The sequence below is a fragment of the Salvelinus alpinus genome, chromosome 22 (genome assembly GCF_045679555.1).
Source record: "Salvelinus alpinus chromosome 22, SLU_Salpinus.1, whole genome shotgun sequence".
Classification (NCBI taxonomy): domain Eukaryota; kingdom Metazoa; phylum Chordata; class Actinopteri; order Salmoniformes; family Salmonidae; genus Salvelinus; species Salvelinus alpinus.
Window position 1 is genome coordinate 18,539,946 of NC_092107.1, and position 25,520 is coordinate 18,565,465.

General features: G+C 43.7%; 1 protein-coding gene across 6 annotated transcripts in view; it reads left to right on the forward strand.

Annotated features, from left to right (window-relative positions):
* LOC139549172 (diacylglycerol kinase delta) overlaps positions 1-25,520 on the forward strand; it is a 93,201-nt gene that overhangs the window by 43,416 nt on the left and 24,265 nt on the right. For all 6 annotated transcript variants that reach the window (XM_071359340.1, XM_071359335.1, XM_071359338.1 and 3 more), the window contains 17 exons: positions 5,720-5,852; positions 6,198-6,304; positions 6,624-6,749; positions 7,009-7,111; positions 7,808-7,970; positions 8,086-8,194; positions 10,302-10,441; positions 11,059-11,143; positions 16,566-16,660; positions 16,775-16,874; positions 17,043-17,307; positions 17,824-17,970; positions 18,257-18,385; positions 21,003-21,099; positions 21,466-21,576; positions 22,566-22,662; positions 23,249-23,356. In XM_071359340.1, coding sequence (XP_071215441.1) covers positions 5,720-5,852; positions 6,198-6,304; positions 6,624-6,749; positions 7,009-7,111; positions 7,808-7,970; positions 8,086-8,194; positions 10,302-10,441; positions 11,059-11,143; positions 16,566-16,660; positions 16,775-16,874; positions 17,043-17,307; positions 17,824-17,970; positions 18,257-18,385; positions 21,003-21,099; positions 21,466-21,576; positions 22,566-22,662; positions 23,249-23,356 — 2,115 coding nt within the window. The remainder of the gene's footprint in view (positions 1-5,719; positions 5,853-6,197; positions 6,305-6,623; positions 6,750-7,008; positions 7,112-7,807; positions 7,971-8,085; positions 8,195-10,301; positions 10,442-11,058; positions 11,144-16,565; positions 16,661-16,774; positions 16,875-17,042; positions 17,308-17,823; positions 17,971-18,256; positions 18,386-21,002; positions 21,100-21,465; positions 21,577-22,565; positions 22,663-23,248; positions 23,357-25,520) is intronic.

Below are 25,520 nucleotides of genomic sequence, written 5' to 3' on the forward strand. Positions count from 1 at the left end.
GTCAGTATGTTGGCAGCAGCCACTCAATGTTAGTGATGGCTGTTTAACAGTCTGATAGCCTTGAGATAGAAGCTGTTTTTCAGTCTCTCGGTCCCTGCTTTGATGTCGTACCCACAGCAACGATTAAAACATTCCCAAACCAGAAACCGTGGATTGATGGCAGCATTCGCGTGAAACTGAAAGCGCGAACCACTGCTTTTAACCAGGGCAAGGTGACCGGAAACATGACCGAATACAAACAGTGTAGCTATTCCCTCCGCAAGGCAATCAAACAAGCTAAGTCCCAGTATAGAGACAAAGTAGAGTCGCAATTCAACAGCTCAGACACAAGAGGTATGTGGCAGGGTCTACAGTCAATCACGGATTACAAAAAGAAAACCAGCCCCGTCGCAGACCAGGATTTCTTGCTCCCAGACAGACTAAATAACTTTTTTGCTCGCTTTGAGGACAATACAGTGCCACTGACACGGCCCGCTACCAAAACCTGCGGGCTCTCCTTCACTGCAGCCGAGGTGAGTAAAACATTTAAACGTGTTAACCCTCGCAAGGCTGCAGGCCCAGACGGCATTCCCAGCCGCGTCCTCAGAGCATGCGCAGACCAGCTGGCTGGTGTGTTTAAGGACATATTCAATCAATCCTTATCCCAGTCTGCTGTTCCCACATGCTTCAAGAGGGCCACCATTGTTCCTGTTCCCAAGAAAGCTAAGGTAACTGAGCTAAACGACTACCGCCCCGTAGCACTCACTTCCGTCATCATGAGGTGCTTTGAGAGACTAGTCAAGGACCATATCACCTCCACCCTACCTGACACCCTAGACCCACTCCAATTTACTTACCGACCCAATAGGTCCACAGACGACGCAATCGCAACCATCAATCAAGTTTATTTTATATAGCCCTTCGTACATCAGCTAATATCTCGAAGTGCTGTACAGAAACCCAGCCTAAAACCCCAAACAGCAAGCAATGCAGGTGTAGAAGCACGGTGGCTAGGAAAAACTCCCTAGAAAGGCCAAAACCTAGGAAGAAACCTAGAGAGGAACCAGGCTATGAGGGGTGGCCAGTCCTCTTCTGGCTGTGCCGGGTGGAGATTATAACAGAACATGGCCAAGATGTTCAAAATGTTCATAAATGACAAGCATGGTCAAATAATAATCTGGAATAAATGTCAGTTGGCTTTTCATAGCCGATAATTAAGAGTTGAAAACAGCAGGTCTGGGACAGGTAGGGGTTCCATAACCGCAGGCAGAACAGTTGAAACTGGGACAGCAGCAAGGCCAGGTGGACTGGGGACAGCAAGGAGTCATCATGCCCGGTAGTCCTGACGTATGGTCCTAGGGCTCAGTTCCTCCGAGAGAGAGAAAGAAAGAGAGAAGGAGAGAATTAGAGAGAGCCAAGATGTTCAAAATGTTCATAAATGACAAGCATGGTCAAATAATAATCAGGAATAAATGTCAGTTGGCTTTTCATAGCCGATCATTAAGAGTTGAAAACAGCAGGTCTGGGACAGGTAGGGGTTCCATAACTGCAGGCAGAACAGTTGAAACTGGAACAGCAGCAAGGCCAGGTGGACTGGGGACAGCAAGGAGTCATCATGCCCAGTAGTCCTGACGTATGGTCCTAGGGCTCAGGTCCTCCGAGAGAGAGAAAGAAAGAGAGAAGGAGAGAATTAGAGAGAGCATTCTTAAATTCACACAGGACACTGGATAAGACAGGAGAAGTACTCCAGATATAACCACACTGCACACTGCCCTAACCCATCTGGACAAGAGGAATACCTATGTGAGAATGCTGTTCATCGACTACAGCTCAGCATTTAACACTATAGTACCCTCCAAACTCGTCATCAAGCTCGAGACCCTGGGTCTCGACCCCGCCCTGTGCAACTGGGTCCTGGACTTCCTGACGGGCCGCCCCCAGGTGGTGAGGGTAGGTAACAACATCTCCACCCCGCTGATCCTCAACACTGGGGCCCCACAAGGGTGCGTTCTGAGCCCTCTCCTGTACTCCCTGTTCACCCACGACTGCGTGGCCATGCACGCCTCCAACTCAATCATCAAGTTTGCGGACGACACTACAGTGGTAGGCTTGATTACCAACAACGACGAGACGGCTTACAGGGAGGAGGTGAGGGCCCTCGGAGTGTGGTGTCAGGAAAATAACCTCACACTCAACGTCAACAAAACAAAGGAGATGATCGTGGACTTCAGGAAACAGCAGAGGGAGCACCCCCCTATCCACATCGACGGGGCAGTAGTGGAGAAGGTGGAAAGTTTTAAGTTCCTCGGTGTACACATCACGGACAAACTGAATTGGTCCACCCACACAGACAGCGTTGTGAAGAAGGCGCAGCAGCGCCTCTTCAACCTCAGGAGGCTGAAGAAATTCGGCTTGTCACCAAAAGCACTCACAAACTTCTACAGATGCACAATCGAGAGCATCCTGTCGGGCTGTATCACCGCCTGGTACGGCAACTGCTCCGCCCACAACCGTAAGGCTCTCCAGAGGGTAGTGAGGTCTGCACAACGCATCACCGGGGGCAAACTACCTGCCCTCCAGGACACCTACACCACCCGATGTCACAGGAATGCCATAAAGATCATCAAGGACAACAACCATCCGAGCAACTGCCTGTTCACCCCGCTATCATCCAGAAGGCGAGGTCAGTCTTGCGGAGGGAATGGCTACACTGTTTGTATTCGGTCATGTTTCCAGTCACCTTGCCCTGGTTAAAAGCAGTGGTTCGCGCTTTCAGTTTCGCGCGAATGCAGCCATCAATCCACGGTTTCTGTTTTGGGAATGTTTTAATAGTTGCTGTGGGTACGACATCGCCGATGCACTTGCTAATACGAATCAGCGTATTCGTCAATGTTGTTGTTTGACGCAATGCGGAACATATCCCAATCCACGTGATCGAAGCAATCTTGAAGCGTGGAATCAGATTGGTCGGACCAGGACCAAACAATTGACAGCTATGCCATTATAATTTGCAAAATAGTTGGGAAGAGATTTTTGATGTACCGATTCCGTGGCACATATGAATTGACACGCAATTTCCCGTTCCTCTTAAAAGCCCTAATCTGCTCACTTAAATGAATAGAGATCCTGGTCATTGTTATAGCATAATCAAAGTGAGGACAATCAGCGATCTGCTGTATACTTATGGCCTATTGTAAGCTGGAGTCACACCTTTCCAGTACTCCTCACCCCGCCCCAAACTCCACCCTTAACACAGTTACCATAAAAAAACAAGCTGTTTTATCTAAAAAAAAAAAAAAAATGACATTGCGACCTAAGAGAACAGATTAAATGGACATAGTTTTCATCAAGCCAGCTTTTTTCTATGGTGCTACCCGTTCCAGGGTTAGGACTGTAACCACCAGAGGACTTGAAAATGAGATTGTGAACTCTGCAAATAACGTTTCCACTATGAGAATGGTAAATTACTGTAATTAATACATTCAGTCAATAGATTGGACTACAAAAGAAGCCATCCACCCATGATGGGCTATTAGCAGGACAATAGACTCTTGCCAAGGAGGGTAGGAAAGGAGGGTAAGGGGAGCATTGTATTTAAAGACACTGCACAGTAGCCTAATAAACATATCCATTTTGAAATAGTAAAAAAAAAAAAAAAAGAATTCAATAACATATTTCTACCACGGTAGATGCTGTGTTTTTGGTTGATGGCCAATATTAAAAACAGTCAAATGCATTCTCTCTGTCGCCCACACGCACTTTAAACATTTGGATAATAAAGCATTTAAAGGCTGACATTGGTTGATTTTAATACTTCTGATAGCCAAAACTTTAACTCCACCCATAACTTTTTGACTTTTTAACATTCCCAGAAGGAAGATTATTATAACCTACTGCAGGCCTATGGGTTTAACCTTCTGAATTAATGATTATATTGAAGATAGAAGCCGCCTCTTAATGAGTTCCCGAGAGCTGATCTGTTAGCCAGACGATTATTATTATTATTTACCCTGCATTATAATTATATAAAAGCCCCTTAGATATTCTCTGTAAGGTTTTACATTTCTAAGTCAATATCACACACCAGTTTTGCCATAATGAAAAATGCCCCTTAAATATTAATTTTGAATCCTCCAATCCTCTAAATTGAATTAGATCTACAGTGCCTTTCCATAAGTCCACTCAAGTTTCTTCAACTGTCTTCCGACTGTGATTAGAGCGATGTTGATGTTGTGCCGTGATGTCAGCAGATTACAGATGGCCTTTGCCGATCGCTCATCATCTTCAATCATCAGTGAGTCAATAGTCTCGTTGGAAATGTAATTTGATGTAAAAATGTGCAGCATACAGTAAAGACCAGCAGTCAATTTATTTCAGCATTATTTGTAGCATTATTCGGCCTACTTTACTGTATTGTAGCCAACTGTAACTGTTCATTTTCCTGGGCTTTCGAGTTCGGTGTAACACGGGGGAATAGCACTGTCCGTGACCATAATCCCCAAGTCTAACAGTATTTTACTGACATGTTTAATTATTCAAGGGTCCTTTCTCTTCTCTGTGCTGGAGTTCTTTTAAGAATACAAAAGAATCCGTCCAGCCTTGATAGGCTAGCAGCAGGACAATAGACTCTTACCGAGTCCACCAAACGCATTGTTTTCTAACCACATCTGGATGGATACATAACGAATTACTATGGGAATAAATGTCACTGAATGACAGAAGTATTGCAATAAAGTAGGAAATAAAGTCATCCAATTGTTATAATAGGATTTGAAGCAATTGCCTACCCGCGTGTGGTCAACTATTTCAGCACCGTTTCGCGCTGCTCTTAGACAAGCATAGGGACTGGTCTTGATAAATCAATGAGATTGTTATTTTCACTGAATCTCCATTTGGGTATTGGTTAGCCTAAAATTAGGGTGTGGAGATGTTATGATTATTTTGATCTTCACTCGCAGTCACTTAGTAGCCTACTCCCGACCGGTCACGTTGTACAGCTCCATATTTTCCTAACTGAAACCCTGAGCGTTTCATTTTTCTTGGAATAATATGAATCAAATTAATTAAGCTACATTTCTTCAAATCAATCCCATATACTATGTCTTTACAACAAAAGGTTTTAAATTCTCTAGTACAGCCAATATTGAAAACAGTCAAATGCTTCTCAAAGATGCCCTCTGGTGGTCAAACTAGCACTAACTAGCATTAATGGCAACAATGGCTGACACAATGGCTAAATAACGTGCCATAGAATTCTGTGGCAGCCCGCAAGCTGTGCTGCAGTACGACGCAACTTTTAAAGGAACACTGTAGTTTCGCCGTATACATTTATTAGCAAGGCAATAACGATATCTACGCTAATGTCTGCACTGGGTTTCTTGACCCTGATCCTGTTGGTCTGACAGGGGTGCACGTTTTTGTTATAGCCCAACACTAACAGACCTGATTTCAACTTCTGAAGCCTTTGATTAGTTGAATCAAGTGTAGCCTATTAGTGGTGGGTAAAGAAGATGAACAGAAATCCTATCCTCTGTGGGTCCCCAGGATCAGGTCTGCATCCAAAATGGGACCCTATTTCCTATAAAGTGCACTACTTTTGACCAGGGCCCATAGGGCTCTGTATAGGGTGCCATTTGGGATGCATAACAGGATGAAGAAATCCTGAAATGAGTAGTGGTTATTAACGGGGACGATTTAGGGCTTATTTTCCCCTCTCTCGTCTCCTCTCTTCCCCTCCCAGTCCACCCAGTATAGCATGGATCACTTCTCTGGGATGCATAACTGGTACGCCTGCTCCCACGCCCGGCCCACCTACTGCAACGTGTGCCGCGAGGCCCTGTCCGGAGTCACCTCGCACGGACTGTCCTGTGAAGGTACGTACCTCTCTGTACACATACACACTGCCCTGGCTATATGCCAGCTAAAGGTCTTCACGGAGCCACCTGTACCTGAATACCTGAGACCCAATCCGACCCGAGCGGGTCCGGATCCACGGGTCCGATCTGATATGATTGTCATGGATCTTGGGTATTGTGTAATGTTAACTGACTTGTCTGGAAGATTGGAACGCGAATGGAGACACCATGCGCGAGACAGAGACCGTGCACACGAAAGACAGACTGGTGGAATGCTGCGTCACAGGGTGTGAATGTGCATCTGTGTGTGGCTCTTTGGCTGTGCATGTGTTTGTCAATCTGATGCGTTTCTCCTTCTCACAGTGTGTAAGTTCAAGGCCCACAAACGTTGTGCTGTCCGAGCGACCAACAACTGCAAGTGGACTACTCTGGCCTCCATTGGGAAGGACATCATCGAAGATGAGGATGGGGTGAGTGAGTAAGGGGTCAGTTTAGCATTTTCCCCACTAATGGTTGAGGTTAGGATTGGGGGAGGGGAAGCTGAACCTAGATCTGTACCTAGGGGAAACTTCACCCCCCGGAGCTGTGTGAGAACTCCTCAAAAATAAGGCTAGAGATGTCCCCTGTACCCCGGCTAGAGAGAAGTGCAGTGTTGCCGGTTTATTAAACATCATTGTACGTTATGCAAAAGCATATATCAAATATGTCAAACAATATATATTATGTATTATATAATATGCATAAATAAATACTTACTGAATAATAACAGTGACTTCTCCCTCAATGTAGATCTCTATGCCTCACCAGTGGCTGGAGGGCAACCTGCCGGTTAGTGCTAAGTGTACAGTGTGTGACAAGACGTGTGGCAGTGTGCTCCGACTGCAGGATTGGCGCTGCCTCTGGTGCAAGGCCATGGTGAGTCTGCATGCGCGTGCGTGCGTGCATATTTGGGTGGTGCTTCTTTGGGTTAAGTGCAAATCGGTTAAGTGCAAACTGCATTACTACTATGCCACAATACAGTAGTAATGCACTTTTTTTTCTGCATGCACTGACTTATGACGTATTCACAACAGTCACAAGGCCATTGTACTTATCAGGTTGTTGACTGTACATACTTGCCGTAATGCTCTGTGTAGTGTGACTAAAAATAAAGTGTGTGTGTGTCGATGTCCAGGTGCACACGCTGTGTAAGGAGCAGCTGTCCACTAAGTGTCCCTTGGGGCAGTGTAAGGTTTCGGTCATCCCCCCCACAGCCCTCAACAGCATCGACTCCGACGGTGAGTTCTGCGCCTCACTTCCTCTCCGGGGCCAAGTTTCCCCTAGGTACAGATCTAGGATCAGCTTTCCCTCTCCCAATGCTAACCTTAACCGTTATTGGGGAAACTGACCCAGGATCAGGGGCAACTTCACTTTACACCTGTCTTTGTGGGTGAACAGGACATATAGGGATGTCAGCGTGATAGGCCAGGGTAGTGTTCATTAGGCCTATAGGTTTGCAAAATTCTAAACTTTCCAAAAATTCCCAGGTTTTCCAGAAATCCCGGTTGGAAGACTCTAGGAATCAGAAGGGAATAAGCACAAAAATTCTTTTTTTTGCTAAACCTGGACATTTTGTAAAGTTAACGTAGCAAAACGATAAAAAAAGATGCTCTTTCTTATTAGATATTAGGGGCTGGTTTCCCAGACACTAAAAAGCATGCTCAATGGAGATTCTCCATTAATCTGTGTCCGGGAAACCAACCCTAGAAGTTCAGTTGTGTGCCAGAGTCTGGTATAGAGGTTAAAGCGCCCGACTCCGGACCTTGTTTATCCTCCTGAATATGGGGGTTTGGGGCTGTTCCTGTTTGTGGCCCTCTATGTGCCTGTCATTGGTCCTCATCTGCCTAGTCATTGGTCCTCATCTGCTGTCATTGGTCCTCATCTACCTGTCATTGGTTCTCATTGTTCATCATCTGCCTGTCATTGGTCCTCAGGGTTCTGGAAGGCCACCTGCCCGCCTTCCTGCACCAGCCCTCTCCTGGTGTTTGTCAACAGTAAGAGTGGAGACAACCAGGGCATCAAGTTCCTGCGCCGCTTTAAACAGCTGCTCAACCCTGCCCAAGTCTTTGACCTCATGAACGGTGGGCCACACCTTGGGTGAGTCTGCCCTGTGTGTGCGTGCATGCATGCTTCTGACATGGCTGTGTGTGTTTCCGACAGCACTGTGTGTATTTGCTGCTTGTCTTAGGGGGCTCTCTTCTATGTGTCCTAGTTTACGGCTCTTCCAGAAGTTCGACACGTTCCGGATCCTGGTGTGTGGGGGTGACGGCAGCGTGGGCTGGGTCCTCTCTGAGATCGACACTCTGACGCTCCACAAACAAGCAAGTTCATCCCGCCCCCTCTCCATCTGCAATGAGCTGAAAATAAGCTTCCATCAGTTGGGCTACACCAACTGACTCTTGGGCTCTTTCTCAATTTGTGTTTCCTCTATTTCTCATGTTCTTGGACATCAGACTTTCTCATCTAATGGGTTTTGGGAAGGAGGAGAGGAATTGGGAAAAGATGAATTGAGAAAGAGCTTTGCCTACTTTCCCATCATCCCTCAGCAATCCCTGAGCCTAGCAGGCAGCTTTGGCTACTGTGCCAGTCAGCCACTCTCATGTTTCCCTTGTCCCTCTTTTAACAATCTAGTAAGAAAGCTACCATTTTATAACACTACCTCCCTCTATTAGATAGATAGACAGAGAAACAGACAGACCACCACTGCCCTCTGCTGGTCGTGAGGTACACACAGTCCTGGCTCTCCGGGCTCTGTGTTCACATATATTAGTTATTTTCGATTGCTTGAACACTTTTCTCGAAACAGGGTTCACATTTGCAAAACAGTTACCACATCCCACTAAACTGAAGTACGTTTGCCAAAACAACATATTTTTCTTTCGAAATACACTAACACCATCAACTTAAAATACCTATCACAAAAAAACTCTTATCAAAACAGTATAATTTGTTGTTTAATGAGAAGAGGACTTCTGCAACATCCTAGAGCATATAATACATGTGACTGAACAATCTGAATCCATCAAAACAGAATAGTTTGTCAATGAATAAGTAGGTAATTTCACCATTCAATAGATCATGCCTCAACAAATACTACACTGAACAAAAATAAACGCAACATGTAATCTGTTGGTCCCAGGTTTCAAGAGGTGAAATAAAAATCCCAGAAATGTTGTATATGCACAAAAAGCTTATTTTACTAAAAGGTTGTACAAAAATGTGTTTACATCCATGTTAGTGAGCATTTCTCCTTAGCCAAGATAATCCATCCACCTGACAGGTCAAGAAGCTGATTAAACAGCATGATCATTACACAGGTGCATTGACGCATTTTCTAATATGAACTGTAACTCAGTAAAATCAATGAAATTGTTGCATGTTTATATTTTTGTTCAGTATATTAATTGGGTTTTGTTTGGAGTGCACCTGTCAATGTTGAGTAAGGACGCGAACCTGATTATGCATAGAAGTAGGCCTAGGCTACCTGACCTGCGATTAAATGTAGGCTTATAAATGTGCCCATTTGGGGATCTGATAGTATTATTGATTGCCTTAACTCACCACCACTAATGAGCTGTGTAGCTTCTTAAAGTAATTTTGTCTTCACCTCCAAACAGCAAGTAAACAAAGTCTGTTTCTACGTCCATCGAGAATGACAATACTTCCTCAATGTAGTCTATTTGAAAAATCTTTCCAGCTCTCTCCGTTTTGATAACAACTCGGTGTAAAAGGGAAAACAAATGTCGTGCTCTGATCCGGTGGAAACATCATAAAATATGCCTATCCCTTGTGCAAATAAATAGCCTACAGCTGTGTCTGTCAGGAGCTCAGGGTGCAGTGAAACTCTTGAGGTTCACACAACACAATGCCACAGATGTCTCAAGTTTTAAGGGGGTGAGAAATTGGCATGCTGACTGCAGGAATGCCCACCAGAGCTGTTTCCAGATAATTGAATGTTAATTTCTCTACCATAAGCTGCCTCCAACGTAATTTTAGAGAATTTGGCAGTACGTACAACCGGCCTGACAACTGCAGACCACGTGTAACCACGCCAGACCAGGACCTCCGCATCCGGCTTCTTTACCTGCAGGATCGTCTGGGGAGGGGGTTGCTGAGGAGTATTTATGTCTGTAATAAAGCCCTTTTGTGGAAAATCACATGACTGCACCCCTGCCCAGTCATGTGAAAACTATAGATTAGGGCCTGATTTGTTTTATATGAACTGTAACTCAGTAAAATCTTTGTTTTGTATAAATATAACCATCAATATGCATTTTTATGACAAAAACAAAATGGTAGGAGTTACTAATCAAAGATTTGATATGTGAGCTATATTCGTGTTCTCTGAATTGGGATTAAATGGGGGACAACGGGGTTAAATGTAACGGGGGTCAGTTGTAACTGGATAAATAACTTGTTGTGTTGCAGTGCCAGCTGGGTGTTCTGCCCCTGGGGACAGGAAATGACCTCGCCCGCGTCCTGGGCTGGGGCTCGGCCTGTGACGATGACGCACAGCTGCCTCAAATACTGGAGAAGCTTGAGAGAGCCAGCACCAAGATGCTTGACAGGTAGGAGAGGGAGGTAGGAGAGGGAGGGAGGAGGAGGGAGGGAGGAGGAGAGAGGGAGGATATGAGGAATGAGGAGGGAGGGAGGGAGGGAGGGAGGGGGTAGAAGCTGTAGAGAGCCAGCACCAAGATGCTCGACATGTAGATGAGAGAGGGAGGAAGGGAGGAGGAGGAGGGAAAGAGAGAGACTTAGGGAGGAGAACGGGATGAGGGAAATATTCACCAAGATGCTTGACAGGTGTGAGAGGGATGAAGAGGGAGGAAGAGCATGTAAATAACTGTTAAAAAGGTACCATTTAAAGGAACCATTTGCAGAAATCGCTCCACCATTTTCTGGTTGTTAAAATTCTAACAGTTGGCTTAATTTCAGTTTGTGACGAAACAAGCATTGATTGTGTAGAGAGTCATTGTACCATCTAAACCGCTGTGAAATATCAATGAGAATAAGAATGAGACAGATTTATAACTTAGATTTCTATGTAAATGTGGTCAGCTTGCACAGAAATTTACATATTGTAGCTTTTAAGCCAGTTATCATTAGTCCAGGAGTTTCTTCTTGTCAGGTCAGGAAAAAAAAGAAGCAGCCCCTAAATTATCCATTGTTTTTATTTTTTGTCCAGGTGGAGTATTATGGTGTATGAGACAAAGTTCCCACGGCAACATTCCAGCTCTACGGTGACAGAGGATTGCAGCGATGACTCTGAGGTACCTGGCAATGACATAAATTCCTGTTCTACACATCGTGAAAGTTTTAGCTGAATTCGAGTACAATTGCAGTTACATTCCATTTATGGATGGAGTCTTCAGATATACAGTATGTAGGCTACTGAGCTTGTCTGATGCTTTAAGCGCACTGAAGACAAACAAATGACTCAAGGGGGAGCCAGAGATCAAGATAGCATAAACAGAAGAAAAAAAACTCTTCCCGAACCATCTCGTCCTGCTGACCGTCGCAGATTCTGCCACTACGTTCCCGAAGTTGCTGGTAAAAAGCTACACAAGTGGTCAGCAACCTTTTCCATTTGGAGTGCCAATTAAAATAACTGTTCCACGAAAATGTGCATATGAAAAACATTTCTACCGATCTGCATGCCAGTTATGATTTTCAAATGCAAATTTTCGTGGAACAGTTTCATTTATTTTATAATAAAGTCTTCGTATCTCAAAATCATTGTCATATGGTTAATAAAAATTATATCTAAATGGAAATTATACAAATCTAAAAATAACTTATAACCAACTATGTAAAAAATTGCCTACATAAAGGCAACAAATAAAAACATTGCAGTCTGCAGGTAGAAAATATCAGAATAAAAATAAATCACACACGTCTGCAAGGAATTTGAAACATTGTATCAACTTGGTCTAGCCTGAAGCTTGCTAACAAACTTGCAACATTGTATAAAATATCAGTTTCCCACACAGCTGTAGGCTATTTATTTGTGCAAGGGATAAGAAGTAATCAGGTAGGTGTGTTTTATGATGTTTCTACCGAATCAGAGCATGACATTTGTTTTCCCTTTCACACCGAGTGGTTATCCAAAGGGAGACAGCTGGAAAGATCTAGGCTGTAGAGGAACTATTGTCATTCTCAATGTATGTAGAAACAGACTTGTTTACTTTAAGAAGCTCCACAGCTCATTGGTGGTGGTGAGTTAAGACAATCAGAAATACTATCAGCTCCCCAAATTTGTGTGCATGCCAGGTGGCCTAGGCCTACTTCTATGCGTAATCAGGTTCGCGTCCTTACTCAACATTGAGAGGAGTGCTCCAAACAAAACAATATTAATATACTGAACAAAAATATAAACGCAACATGCAACACTTTCATTGATTTTACTGAGTTACAGTTCATATGAGGAAATCAGTCAATTTAAATAAATAAAAATCATACGGCCCTAATTTATGGATTTCACATGCTCTGGCCGATGAGTAGGGTTGATCCGAGCATTCTGATCTCCCAACGACAGTCAAGCACCCTAACTGGCTAACATTGGCTAGCTTGCTAGCTACTTCCAGGCACAAATGAGAGAACACCCCACTCATTTTACTCACCTTAGCAGAGCTGGTTAGGCTGTTTTCATGTTATCCAGATTGTTGGTGACTGTAACTGTGCTGCTGGCAACAATAAAAATTAAAAAAAAGATTATGTTCAAATGGCTCTTGTGTGAAATAGTGACCCACGACATACGCCTAGTTTCCTGAAACGGGTCACAAATTATAGTAACCAAACAAACATTGTAGATTACAAATATTGCAAATTAACGGTAAATGTACTACTGGTGATACTGGTGTGCCATCCCCGTGGCCGCCGCAATGTCACCTTGGAGAGCGATGTCTGTCTGGTCACATGGTATGTTGAATGCTGAACGAGAGACCTTGGTTTATTGTTTTTGTAAAGTTGTGAGTGTTTCCTTGCAAAGTTTGATTTATACAATTTTTGAGTTTGGATCACGCAACTCGTTTAGTCTCAGTTGCTGTGACCGGTACTATCTGTCCCGGGATCCTGCCAGACCAAAAAGTCTGAAGTTGTTTACAGAAGCTAGCTACTAGTCTATCTGGTAGCTATCAGTTTCAAACTAGCAGCCGATGCTGCTGCTACCAGTACGTGCAAAGACACTGCTTTTGTGGTCACCACTGTGAGAGGATTTTAAGAAGGACACATCTTTCTGCTTTTCAGATTTTTTCAATTTGTGCGAGTTCTTTTTGTTCACTTAATTGATAATTCCATGTAAAGAGAGAGACACGGAAGCCCAGCTATCCCAGCCAGCTAGCCTAGAGGTCCCTATTGAACATTTTCAACTTTGCAGGAGTTGTGTTTATTTTTGCTTTATTCCCGGGACGATGTGGACCGCCCGGACTTTCAATGAAGCAACTGTTTTCTTGCAGAGGACTACAGGGGCAAAGTGGCTACTCTTAGAAATCAAGTAGCGAACCTACACAAGCTACTGGGGAATCCACGCCCGTCTACTTTCGCTTTCTCTTCTACCCCTGTAGCTGGACGCCGCTCTTATGTGGTGGACTTTTCGCCCGCCACGTCGGCTCTCCACAGCCAACTGGCCAGTACTCTGTAGGGATCACTCCTCAAAGCGGTCTCCCCCTTCCCTGGAGAACGGAGCTAATAGGATGCTCCTGGATGACTTTTGAGGTTGCCTTTTGATTAGCTGGGTAGCCTTTTGATTAGCTGTTCAGCAGTCTCATGGCTTGGGGGTAGAAGCTGTTAAGAAGCCTTTTGGACCTAGACTTGGTGCAAATTGGAGTGGGTCTAGGGTTTCTGGGATGATGGTGTTGATGTGAGCCATGAGCAGCCCTTTCAAAGCACTTCATGGCTACAGACGTGAGTGCTACGGGTCGGTAGTCATTTAGGCAGGGTACCTTGGTGTTCTTGGGCACAGGGACTATGGTGGTCTGCTTGAAACATTTATGTATTACAGACTCTGCCAGGGACAGATTGAAAATGTCAGTGAAGACCCTCGCCAGTTGGTCAGTGCGTGCTCGGAGTACACGTCCTGGTTATCCGTCTGGCCTTGAGAATGTTGACCTGTTTAACATACATCTTGAATAACGTTCCAACCGGAGAATTACATAGACTTCAGTTGAGAGATGGGTCAGAGCTGCCTATCACGTGAATGCGCGTGGTCAAAGCATGGTCAGCTCGTGGCAGTGGTGACTAATTCCTGTCTCCTTCGGCCCCCCTTCACATTAGAGTCATCAGACAAAGTTCTATTGACTGTTGACATCTAGTGGAAGCCGTAGGAAGTGAAAACTCATCCATATCTCGCTGTAATTTCAACGAGAGATTGGTTGAAAATCTGCCACCCTCTGCCACCAATTCAAACAGGAAGTGGAACTTCTCAGGTTTTTGCCTGCAATATGAGTTCTGTTATACCCACAGACATAATTCAAACAGTTGTAGAAACTTGAGTGTTTTCTATCCAATACTACTAATAATATGCAAATATTAGCAACTATGACTGAGGAGTAGGCCGTTTACTCTGGGCACCTCTGTGCATCTTTCATCCAAGCTACTCAATACTGCCCTGCAGCCATAAGAAGTTAACTAGCCTCTCAAAGCACTTCATGATGACAGAACTGAGTGCTACGGGGCGATAGTCATTTAGTTCAGTTACCTATGCTTTCTTGGGTACAGGAACAATGATGGACATCTTGAAGCAAGTGGGGACAGCAGACTGGGATAGGGACAGATTTAATATATGTCTGTGAACACTCCAGCCAGCTGGTCTGCGCATGCTCTGACGGCCGTCTGGGCCGGCAGCCTTGCGTGGGTTAACACTCTTAAATGTCTTACGTCGGCCACAGAGAAGGAGAGCCCACAGTCCTTGGTAGCGTGCTGCGTCGGTGGCACTGTGTTATCCTCAAAGCGGGTGAAGAAGGTGTTTAGCTTGTTCGGAAGCAAGACGTCGGTGTCCCCGACGTGGCTGGTTTTCCATTTGTAGTCCGTGATTGTCTGTCGACCCGGCCACATACGTCTCATGTTTGAGGCGTTGAATTGTGGCTCCACTTTGTCTCTACTGACGTTATGCCTGTTTGATTTCCTTACGGAGGGAATAACTACACTGTTTGTATTTGGCAATATTCCCAGTCACCTTGCCACGGTTAAATGCGGTGGTTCGCACTTTCAGTTTTGCGCGAATGCTGCCATCTATCCACTGTTTCTGGTTTGGGTAGGTTTTCATAGTCACAGTGGGTACACCATCTCCTATACACTTCCTGATGAACTCTGTATTCGTCAATGTTATTCTGAGAGGCTACCCGGAACATGTCCCAGTCCGCATGAGCAAAACAATCTTAAAGCATGGAATCCGATTGGTCACACCAGCGTTGAATAGACCATAGCACGGGTACTTCCCGTTTGAGTTTCTGCCTGTAGAAAGGGAGGAGCAAAATGGAGTCGTGATCAGATTTGCCGAAGGAAGGGCGGGGAATGGCCTTGTAGGCATTTTCGAAAAGTTGAGTAGCAGTGGTCCAATGTATTGGTACAACTTTAGTAGCATTTTATTTTAGTAGTATTTGCATTTTTAAAATCCCCAGCTACAATAAATGTCGCCTCAGGATATTTGGTTTCCAGTTTGCATAAAGTTGAGTGTAGTTCTTTGAGAGCCGTTGTGGTATCGGCTTGAAGGGGAATATGGGAGGTAATACGGTCGGCATTTGAGTGTGAGGTGTTCTAGGTCGGGTGAACAAAAGGACTGTACGTTTCTGTATGTTATCACAATCACACCATGAGTAGTTAATCATGAAACATACACCCATGCCTTTCTTCTTCCCGGAGAGTTCTTTATTCCTGTCTGTGCGATGCACTGAGAACCCAGATGGCTGTATGGACGGGGACATTATATCCCGAGAGCCATGTTTCCGTCAAACAGAGTATGTTACAATCATTGATGTCTCTCTGGAAGGAGATGATCGCCCTGAGCTCGTCTACTTTGTTATCCAAAGACTGAACATTAGCGAGCAATCTGCTCGGAAGCGGTGGATGGTGTCCACTCCGAATACCTCTTCACCACCGCCGGTGTTTTGCCTCTAGAATAAGTTCAATTGCCCTGGGGGGTATGAACAAAGCTCCAATTCGGGAAAGTCGTATTCCTGGTGAGTTACCGCCGCTCTGAAATCCAAAAGTTCTTTCCGTCTGTATGTAATAACACAAAAACATTTCTGGCCTAATTATGTAACAAATATCACAGAAAACGAAATACTGCAAAGTTGCTTAGGAGCTAGATGCAGAGCTGCCATATCTGTCATACCCAAAAAGACTTGAGGCTGTAATTGCTGCCGACGGTGCTTCAATAAAGGACTGAGTAAAGGGTCTGAAAACTTATGTAAATGTGATATTTCCAGTTTTTTTAATAATTATAATTGCAAAAATGTATTAAAACCTGTTTTTGCTTTGTCATTTTGGGGCATTGTGTGTAGATTGATGGGGGGGAAAAACGATTGAATCAATTTTAGAATAATCTATAACGTAACAAAATGTGGAAAAGTCAAGGGGTCTGAATAATTTCCAAATGCACTGTATGTTGCACTATAGGTGGTGATGCTCTGCAGTTCAAGACACATTTCCCGAAGACTAGCCTGTTTTTGACCTTGATTGTTACCTGTGCCGCAGGTGCAACAGATTCTGACCTACGAAGACTCTGTGGCAGCCCACCTGTCCAAGATCTTGACTTCAGATCAGCACTCAGTGGTCATCTCCTCCGCTAAGTATGTTTGTGGCTTCAATCAGTCTGTCTGCTCAGTCCATACCGTTTCTTTAGGTGTAGGTTTCCGTTGCCCTGACTGTGTTGTGTGTTGTGCGTGTGTTGTGCATGTTCGTAGGGTACTGTGTGAGACAGTGAAGGACTTTGTGGCTCGAGTGGGGAAGGCCTACGAGAAGAACAAGGAGAGCTCCGAGGAGTCAGAGGCTATGGCCAAGAAGGTAAGCTTTGAGAAACCATGGCTTTGTACCAATTATCTCATCTTGCTGACATCTCTTCACTGATTTTATGTAAATGACTGGTATAGGAAATATGGTGGAAACTCCCTCCAGCCATGTTTGCACTAATCCAGTGAATCAGATCCGTGTTGATTGGTCGGTTGGTTGCAGTGTGGGGTTCTGAAGGAAAAGCTGGACTCGCTGCTGAAGACGCTCAACGAGGAGGCGCAGGCATCTACTATGATGCCCCCTCCCACCATCGCTGAGGAGCAGGAGGAGGGCGAGGGGGTTCTGGTGCCATCGTCACCCGCACCTGCCGCCATCCCGTGCTCCCCCAGGCCCCTGACGGCCATCTTTAAACCCAGGGAACAGCTGATGCTGAGAGCCAACAGCCTGAAGAAAGCCATCAGGCAGATAATCGAGCACACTGAGAAAGGTGAGATGTTATCTTCCTACCGCTACTTCTGTTCTAATTGGTATGGGTCAATTCAGGAAGTAAACTGAAATTCTAATTCAGACTTCCGTGAAAAGCAATTCTGAATATTGGAATTAGATTTACAGTAAGGTTATTTGTCCTGTAAGGGAAGTTTTTGTCTGATGTGGTAAAAAAACTATAAATAAAAAACATAGTAGACTACACTGACCGACTTGGCATACTTGATGTTTCATATGTTACATAAAAACAGAGGACAGACGAAAACTTCAATGCCATAAGCATTGCAACAGTAGAGCAGGACTCCTGGGCAATCTTGTGGCCAGTCAGGCTAGTTATTGGAATAGGAATTTCAGTTAACTTCCTGAATTGAGTGACGCGAAATGGAATGGATGTACCCCGACCCCAATATAATATAGTTGCTATCTATACTCATCCAAAAGAGAGCGGTTTTACTTCTCTACTTTTTCAACATACCTGCTCTTGTTGCTGAACGGTCTTTCTCCATTCTTCTATCAGCGGTGGACGAGCAGAATGCACAGACTCAGGAGGTGTTTGCTCTGGGGGTGGAGGAGGAGGAGGAGGAAGAACCGAACAAGCTGTCTCTGCAGTTGTCCTACAGCGGGAACGCCTGTAACAGCACCAGGAGCCATCCAGTCCGCAGAGGTTAGTCATTGAACCTTGAGTCTCCTAACCTGGGTCGTGTTAATTTGGTACCAAACATAAGAAAACAGTCCCAACCAGGGAAGGATCACCTTTTAAATTGTTTTTCATTGCATGCCCTAATGAACACGGCCCAGACGAAACAGATGATTTTAATTAAAGATGCGTGCCAATTTAGTATTGAAGATTATCACTGATAAATGTGCGTTGTTTTTCAAATTTAAGGAGTGGGCCTTTAATCCAGATCCCAGTGTCTCATGTCTTTCTGTGTCTTTGTTTCATCCTGTAGTGTCCAAGACTCCTTGTGAGAAGCTCATCAGCAAAGGAAGCCTGTCACTGGGTAGTTCTGCATTACTTCCCGCCCAGACAGGAAGTCGCGAGAACATGCCGATGCTCAACACCAAGATCCTCTACCCAAGTAAGAGCACAAGTTCTCACCAGCTCTGTACCGAGGGCACTCAGTTCCCTAATCCCAAATCAACCCCTACTCCCTTGGACACTATTGTACACTGTAGTGCTGTGCGATTAGTGCTTTTTGAAATCGGTTCGATTATTAAAAAAACTCATCACAATTTTCAATATCTTTTTTAAACAAATGCACTATGCATTATGTGGGTTGAATGCTGTAACAACAAAGAATAAAACAATTAATAAAAGTCCCAGGATAGTAGTGACTGCCCATTACTGTTTATCACTTATTAATAACCATCAGTTATTCACATTACTTTACTTTAATAAAATATTTCAGTTGGTGTATATTACATTTGTTTTGTTTGATTGTATTATTTAATTCCAAGTAATCATCTCATCTCTATAGAACTGCTGCCTATGCTGTCTGACAAAATCCCCTTTTTTAGTAGTTCTTCAAAGTACAGTTGAAGTCGGAAGTTTACATACACTTAGCTTGGAGTCATTAAAACTCATTTTTCAACCACTCCACAATTTTCTTGTTAACAAACTATAGCTTTGGCAAATTGGTTAGGACGTCTACTTTGTGCATGACAGAAGTAATTTTTCCAACAATTGTTTACAGACCGATTATTTAACTTATAATTCACTGTATCACAATTCCAGTGGGTCAGAAGTTTACATACGCTAAGTTGACTGTGCCTTTAAACGGCTTGGAAAATTCCAGAAAATGATGTCATGGCTTTAGAAGCTTCTGATAGGCTAATTGACATAATTTGAGTCACTTGGAAGTGTACCTGTGGATGTCTTTCAAGGCCTACCTTCAAACTCAAACTTTGCTTGACATCATGGGGAAATCAAAAGAAATCAGCCAAGAACTCAGAAAAAAAATTGTCTGGTTTTGGTTCATCCTTGTGAGCAATTTCCAAATGCCTGACGGTACCACGTTCATCTATACAAACAATAGTATGCAAGTATAAACACCATGGGACCACGCAGCCGTCATACCGCTCAGGAAGGAGACGCGTTCTGTCTGCTGGAGATGGACTTACTTTGGTGCGAAAAGTGCAAATCAATCCCAGAACAACAGCAAAGGACCTTGTGAAGATTCTGGAGGAAACCTGTACAAAAGTATCTATATCCACAGTCAAACTAGTCCTATATCGACATAACCTGGAAGGCCGCACAGCAAGGAAGAAGCCACTACTCCAAAACCGCCATAAAAAAGCCATGTGCAACTGCACATGGAGACAATGATCGTACTTTTTGGAGAAATGTCCTCTGGTCTGATGAAACAAAAATAGAACTGTTTGGCCATAATGACCATCGTTATGTTTGGAGGAAAAGGGGTAGGCTTGCAAGCCAAAGACCACCATCCCAACCGTGAAGAACGGGGGGGACTGGAGGGACTGGTGCACTTCACAAAATAGACGGCATCATGAGGAAAGAAAATTATGTGGATATATTGAAGCAACATCTCAAGACATCAGTCAGGAAGTTAAAGCTTGGTCACAAATGGATCTTCCAAATGGACAATGACCCCAAACATACTTCCAAAGTTGTGGCAAAATGGCTTAAGGACACAAAGTCAAGGTATTGGAGTGGCCATCACAAAGCCCTGACCTCAATCCCATAGAAAATTTGTGGGCAGAACTGAAAAAGCGTGTGCAAGCAAGGAGGCCTACAAGCCTGACTCAGTTACACCAGCTCTGTCAGGAGGAATGGGCCAAAGTTCACCCAACTTATTGTGGGAAGCTTGTGGAAGGCTTCCCGAAACGTTTGACCCAAGTTAAACAATTTCAAGACAATGCTACCAAATACTAATTGAGTGTTTGTAAACTTCTGACCCACTGGGAATGTGATGAAAGAAATAAAAGCTGAAATAAATCATTCTCTCTACTATTATTCTGACATTTCACATTCTTAAAATACAGTGGTGATCCTAACTGACCTAAGACAGGGAATTTTTTACTTTACTCGGATTAAATGTCAGGAATTGTGAAAAACTGAGTTTAAATTTATTTGACTAAGGTGTATGTAAACTTCCGACTTCAACTGTAAATAAGGCATACATTTAGGACTGCTGAATACCAACTATCAATCACTTAGATCATGCGTTTTCAGTTAAAGATACCTCGAAGAAACTGCTCACTATGTATCCCCTCATGATCCGCATTCTTCTGTCCCTTACGTAGCAGGCGAAAAAGAAACACAGACCAGACAAGTATCCGCGCAATGGATTATGGTCATTGTATTTAGGGTAGCCCAGAAAACTTGATAATTATGTAGAACTTTGGGCTGTAGGACACTACAGCTCCCAACTACAACGCACAGTTTTGGCATGATCTGATTCATCTCTAGAGAAACTCACATTGAGCTCATTGAACTCACAGAAAATTGAATTCAAATAATTGAACCAACGTTGGACAATTAGTTGTTTAAAAAACGAAAAATAGCTGACATTATGGTTAGTCGCTCATCTCTAGTGCACCGAAAATAATTAACACCTACTTTTAACAATATTACACTTTATATTCCTGTGATATAATTTTGCTTTCTCTGTGCTCATTTATCTGTCAGTGTTCAGTATGTGTTAAATGTGTGTGTGTGTTTATGTGTGTGTTCAGGTCTCAGGGCTGGTATCTCTGGCTCCCTCTCCAGCAGTTCAGTCATCAGCAGACTGCTGGTCAACGCTGACTCCTTCAGCTGCGACCCAGAGACCTTGTGAGTGTCCCGTTTCAGTCTTTCTCCTCCTTCCCTTAAAGGTTTAGTTAACTTTTTAGGTTGTAGATTATTTTCCAACTTACCTTTGGTGTCGTCATTTCATCCAAACCGTTTTGTAGGTTTTTAGCTGGTTATTAAACAACGTCAAGAATCTCCTGACCAGCGTCTTTGGGGCATGGAGCAATGCTAGTGGAAATGGATTGAACTAGCTAGTGGTGTATTAAAAATGAGTTTTGCCTTCCTCTTTCCATGTTTCTGCTTTCCCCATGCGTTTGAAGTGAACTATCCCTTTAAGCCCAACCTCATCATCATCATCTACCTTTTGCACCAGAGTTGTGAGTGACCTTGTACTGTGTTTGGTTTCAGTGACTGCTACACTGAGAAATGTGTGATGAACAACTACTTTGGGATCGGCCTGGATGCTAAGATCTCACTGGACTTCAACAATAAGCGGGACGAGCATCCCGAGAAGTGCAGGTAACTGAGGAATGAGGCAGAGCCTCTTGTCTGCTAGCAAAACCAGATACACCCAGTACTGGATAGGGTGATAAGCAGAGATGGAGTCTGATCTCGTGGTCTTTGTCTTGAGACCGCATAAATACAGTGTTGGTCTGGTCATGGTCTCAATACTCAGGGTCTGGGTCTTGATAGATTGGGTCTGGGTCTCATGGGGTCTAGTCTGGGTCAGTGTAAAACTGTAAAATAAACCAAACAGTTTAGAAATGAACTTTTAGGATTGGAAAAAATGCTTTTAGTGTAAACTTATACGACAACAATTACATATAAAGTATGTAGAAAAGATTATGGAAATAACAAGCACCTAATTAAAACCTAGACAGTCGGAGAGAATCGAAAAATTCAAAAAACGATTCATTCAGGAGTATTTTTGTCTTGGCCGACCGGGCAAGAAGGGCACACCGATTGGGGCCCACTTTGATTTTCTTATAATGTTTGAGCATAAGAACACAGTGTTAGCCAAGGCAAAATGCTCAGAATTGTAGGAAATGAGTCCCCATTTTCGGGATTATTTGGACAAAACTCTTCGCGAAATGTCTATTGCCGCAGCAAAATCAAGCATTTTTGGAACACCCCAAATCCTGGAGAGACTGTTTATAGCTCAGACACACCGCAAAGACCAACGGCTAAATGCAGTGAGTGGCAGCGGTGTGTTTTGTACTTTAGAGTAGCAATGTCTTCCATTTCTGTGCTACTGCTCTCCACAAAGAGCCTAACCTTTGTTTGTTGAACATAAAGTAAATTTCTTTGTGTGTGTGTGTGTGTGTGTGTGTGTGTGTGTGTGTGTGTGTGTGTGTGTGTGTGTGTGTGTGTGTGTGTGTGTGTGTGTGTGTGTGTGTGTGTGTGTGTGTGTGTGTGTGTGTGTGTGTGTGTGTGTGTGTGTGTGTGTGTGTGTGTGTGTGTGTTGTGGCTCGGTCACTGTGTTAATTTGTGGTTCGGTCTGTGTTCAGGAGTCGCACCAAAAACATGATGTGGTACGGGGTTCTGGGCACCAAGGAGCTGCTGCATCGCACCTACAAGAACCTAGAGCAGAAGGTATTGTTGGAGGTAAGAAAACACAACAGTAGCCAAGTTGGTGCAACTAAGGGTACAGCCACATTGAGAGTTTGTCTGAATATTCCGGGTGGAGCCAATGGTTTTTCAATGGGTGTCATCCGTTGCTGGATGAATGACAATGGAGATTAGTTGAAATTGTCCGACAAAGAACAATATTTTCGCCTTTGTACGTGCGCAACTCATCCGTCAACAAAAGAAGAGATGCGTTAAAATTTCAACAGACAAAAATGGACAATGATGAACGTCATATACTATTTCATCTGTGTCATGCGCCTCAGTGTGCCATACACTAAAGAGACTTGACTGTCATACCATAACTCTTACCCTGACCCTAACCCCGTGGGGCAATCTGGGATTGGCATATCCGTTTTTAGACTTTTCAATTCATGTCTGGTGGTGTTATTGTGGTTGTGGGAGTTTGTAACCGAACATATGCAGACAGTTTTGTTCTGTTACCGTATGATAATGTGTGTGTGTGTGTGTGTGTGTGTGTGTGTGTGTGTGTGTGTGTGTGTGTGTGTGTGTGTGTGTGTGTGTGTGTGTGTGTGTGTGTGTGTGTGTGTGTGTGTGTGTTTAGTGCGACGGGAGGCCTATCCCCCTCCCCAGCCTGCAGGGCATAGCTGTCCTGAACATCCCAAGCTATGCAGGCGGCACCAACTTCTGGGGCGGGACCAAAGAGGATGATGTAAGTGGCATCAAAAGCCTCTCTTTGTGTTGTTGTTGCATAAGTACAATATGACTCCATAGGCAGCTGGATATTTTTTTTATAACTCTAACACATAAAGATTACATGACATTGTAACAGTGCTCACATGTTTCCTCCACATTTTTGTTTTGAATGTTATTAAGTCTCTTTGGGTCTTTGTTATGTAAATCACATGTATTAGTAATATTTTTTATAATAATTATTATTATTATTTATCCCCTTCCCTTTACAAAACCAGAATACCCCCAGCACAAATCTAACCCATTTCACATCGACCCCCCCCCTCCCAGTCAGCGTTGTGTTCATATGTGACTAACCACGTATGAGATATGAGTGTATAAAACATGCTCTTTCCATGACATAGACTGACCAGGTGAAGGTTATGATCCCTTATTGATGTCACTTGTTAAATAGATGAAGGGGAGAAGATGGGTTAAAAAAATAAGCCTTGAGACATGGATTGTGTATGTATGCCATTCAGAGGGTTCAAAACATATTGATGCAGTAGTAGCAAAGATGGGGAGAAGTCTGTCTATAATAAAGTGATGCTCTGCCTTAACAACACGATCAACAAGGCAGGTCCTACAGGCCCTAGACTACTGTTCAGGTGCCACAAAAAAAGGACTTTTGGTGCCACAAAAAAAGGAAAATTGCAATTGGTTCAGAACAGGGTAGGACGGCTGGCCCTTGAATGTACATAGAGAGCTAATATTAATAATATGCATGTCAATCTCTCCTGGCTGAAAGTGGAGGAGAGATTGACTTCATCACTACTTTTATTTATGAGTGGTATTGACATGTTGAATGCACCAAGCTGTCTGTCTAAACTACTGGCACACAGCTCGGACACCCATGCATACCCCACAAGACGAGGTCTCTTCACAGTCCACAAGTCCAGAACAGACTATGGGAGGCACACAGTACTACATAGAGCCATGACTACATGGAACTCTATTCCATATCAAGTTACTGACGCAAGCAGTAAAATTAGATTTAAAAAACAGATTAAAACATCGGGACTGTGAAGCAACACAAACATTGGCACAGACACACACACACACACACACACACACACACACACACACACACACACACACACACACACACACACACACACACACACACACAATAACAATAACATACGCCTGTTACATACACATGGATTTAGTACTGTAGATGCAGTTGAAGTCGGAAGATTACATACACATTAGCCAAATACATTTAAACTCAGTTTTTCACAATTCCTGACATTTAATCCGAGTAAAAATTCCCTGTCTTAGGTCAGTTAGGATCACCACGTTATTTTAAGAATGTGAAATGTCAGAATAATAGTAGAGAGAATTATTTATTTCAGCTTTTATTTCTTTCATCACATTCCCATTGGGTCAGAAGTTTACATACACTCAATTAGTTTTTGGTAGCATTGCCTTTAAATTGTTTAACCTGGATCAAACGTTTCGGGAAGCCTTCCACAATCTTCCCACAATAAGTTGGGTGGATTTTGGCCCATTCCTCCTGACAGAGCTGGTGTAACTGAGTCAGGTTTGTAGGCCTCCTTGCTCGCACACGCTTTTTCAGTTCTGCCCACAAATATTCAATAGGATTGAGGTCAGGGCTTTGTGATGGCCACTCCAATACCTTGACTTTGTTGTCCTTAAGCCATTTTGCAACAACTTTGGAAGTATGATTGGGGTCATTGTCCATTTGGAAGACCCATTTGCTACCAAGCTTTAACTTCCTGACTGATGTCTTGAGATGTTGCTTCAATATATCCACATAATTTTCCTGCCTCATGATGCCATCTATTTTGTGAAGTGCACCAGTCTCTCCTGCAGCAAAGCACCTCCACAACATGATGCAGCCACCCCCGTGCTTCATGTTTGGGATGTTGTTCTTTGGCTTGCAAGCCTCCCCCTGTTTCCTCCAACGATGGTCATTATGGCCAAACAGCTCTATTTTTGTTTCATCAGACCAGAGGACATTTCTCCAAAAAGTACGATCTTTGTCCCCATGTGCAGTTGCAAACCGTAGTCTGGCTTTTTTATGGCTGTTTTGGAGCAGTGGCTTCTTCCTTGCTGAGCGGCCTTTCAGGTTATGTCAATATAGGACTCGTTTTACTGTGGATATAGATACTTTTGTACAT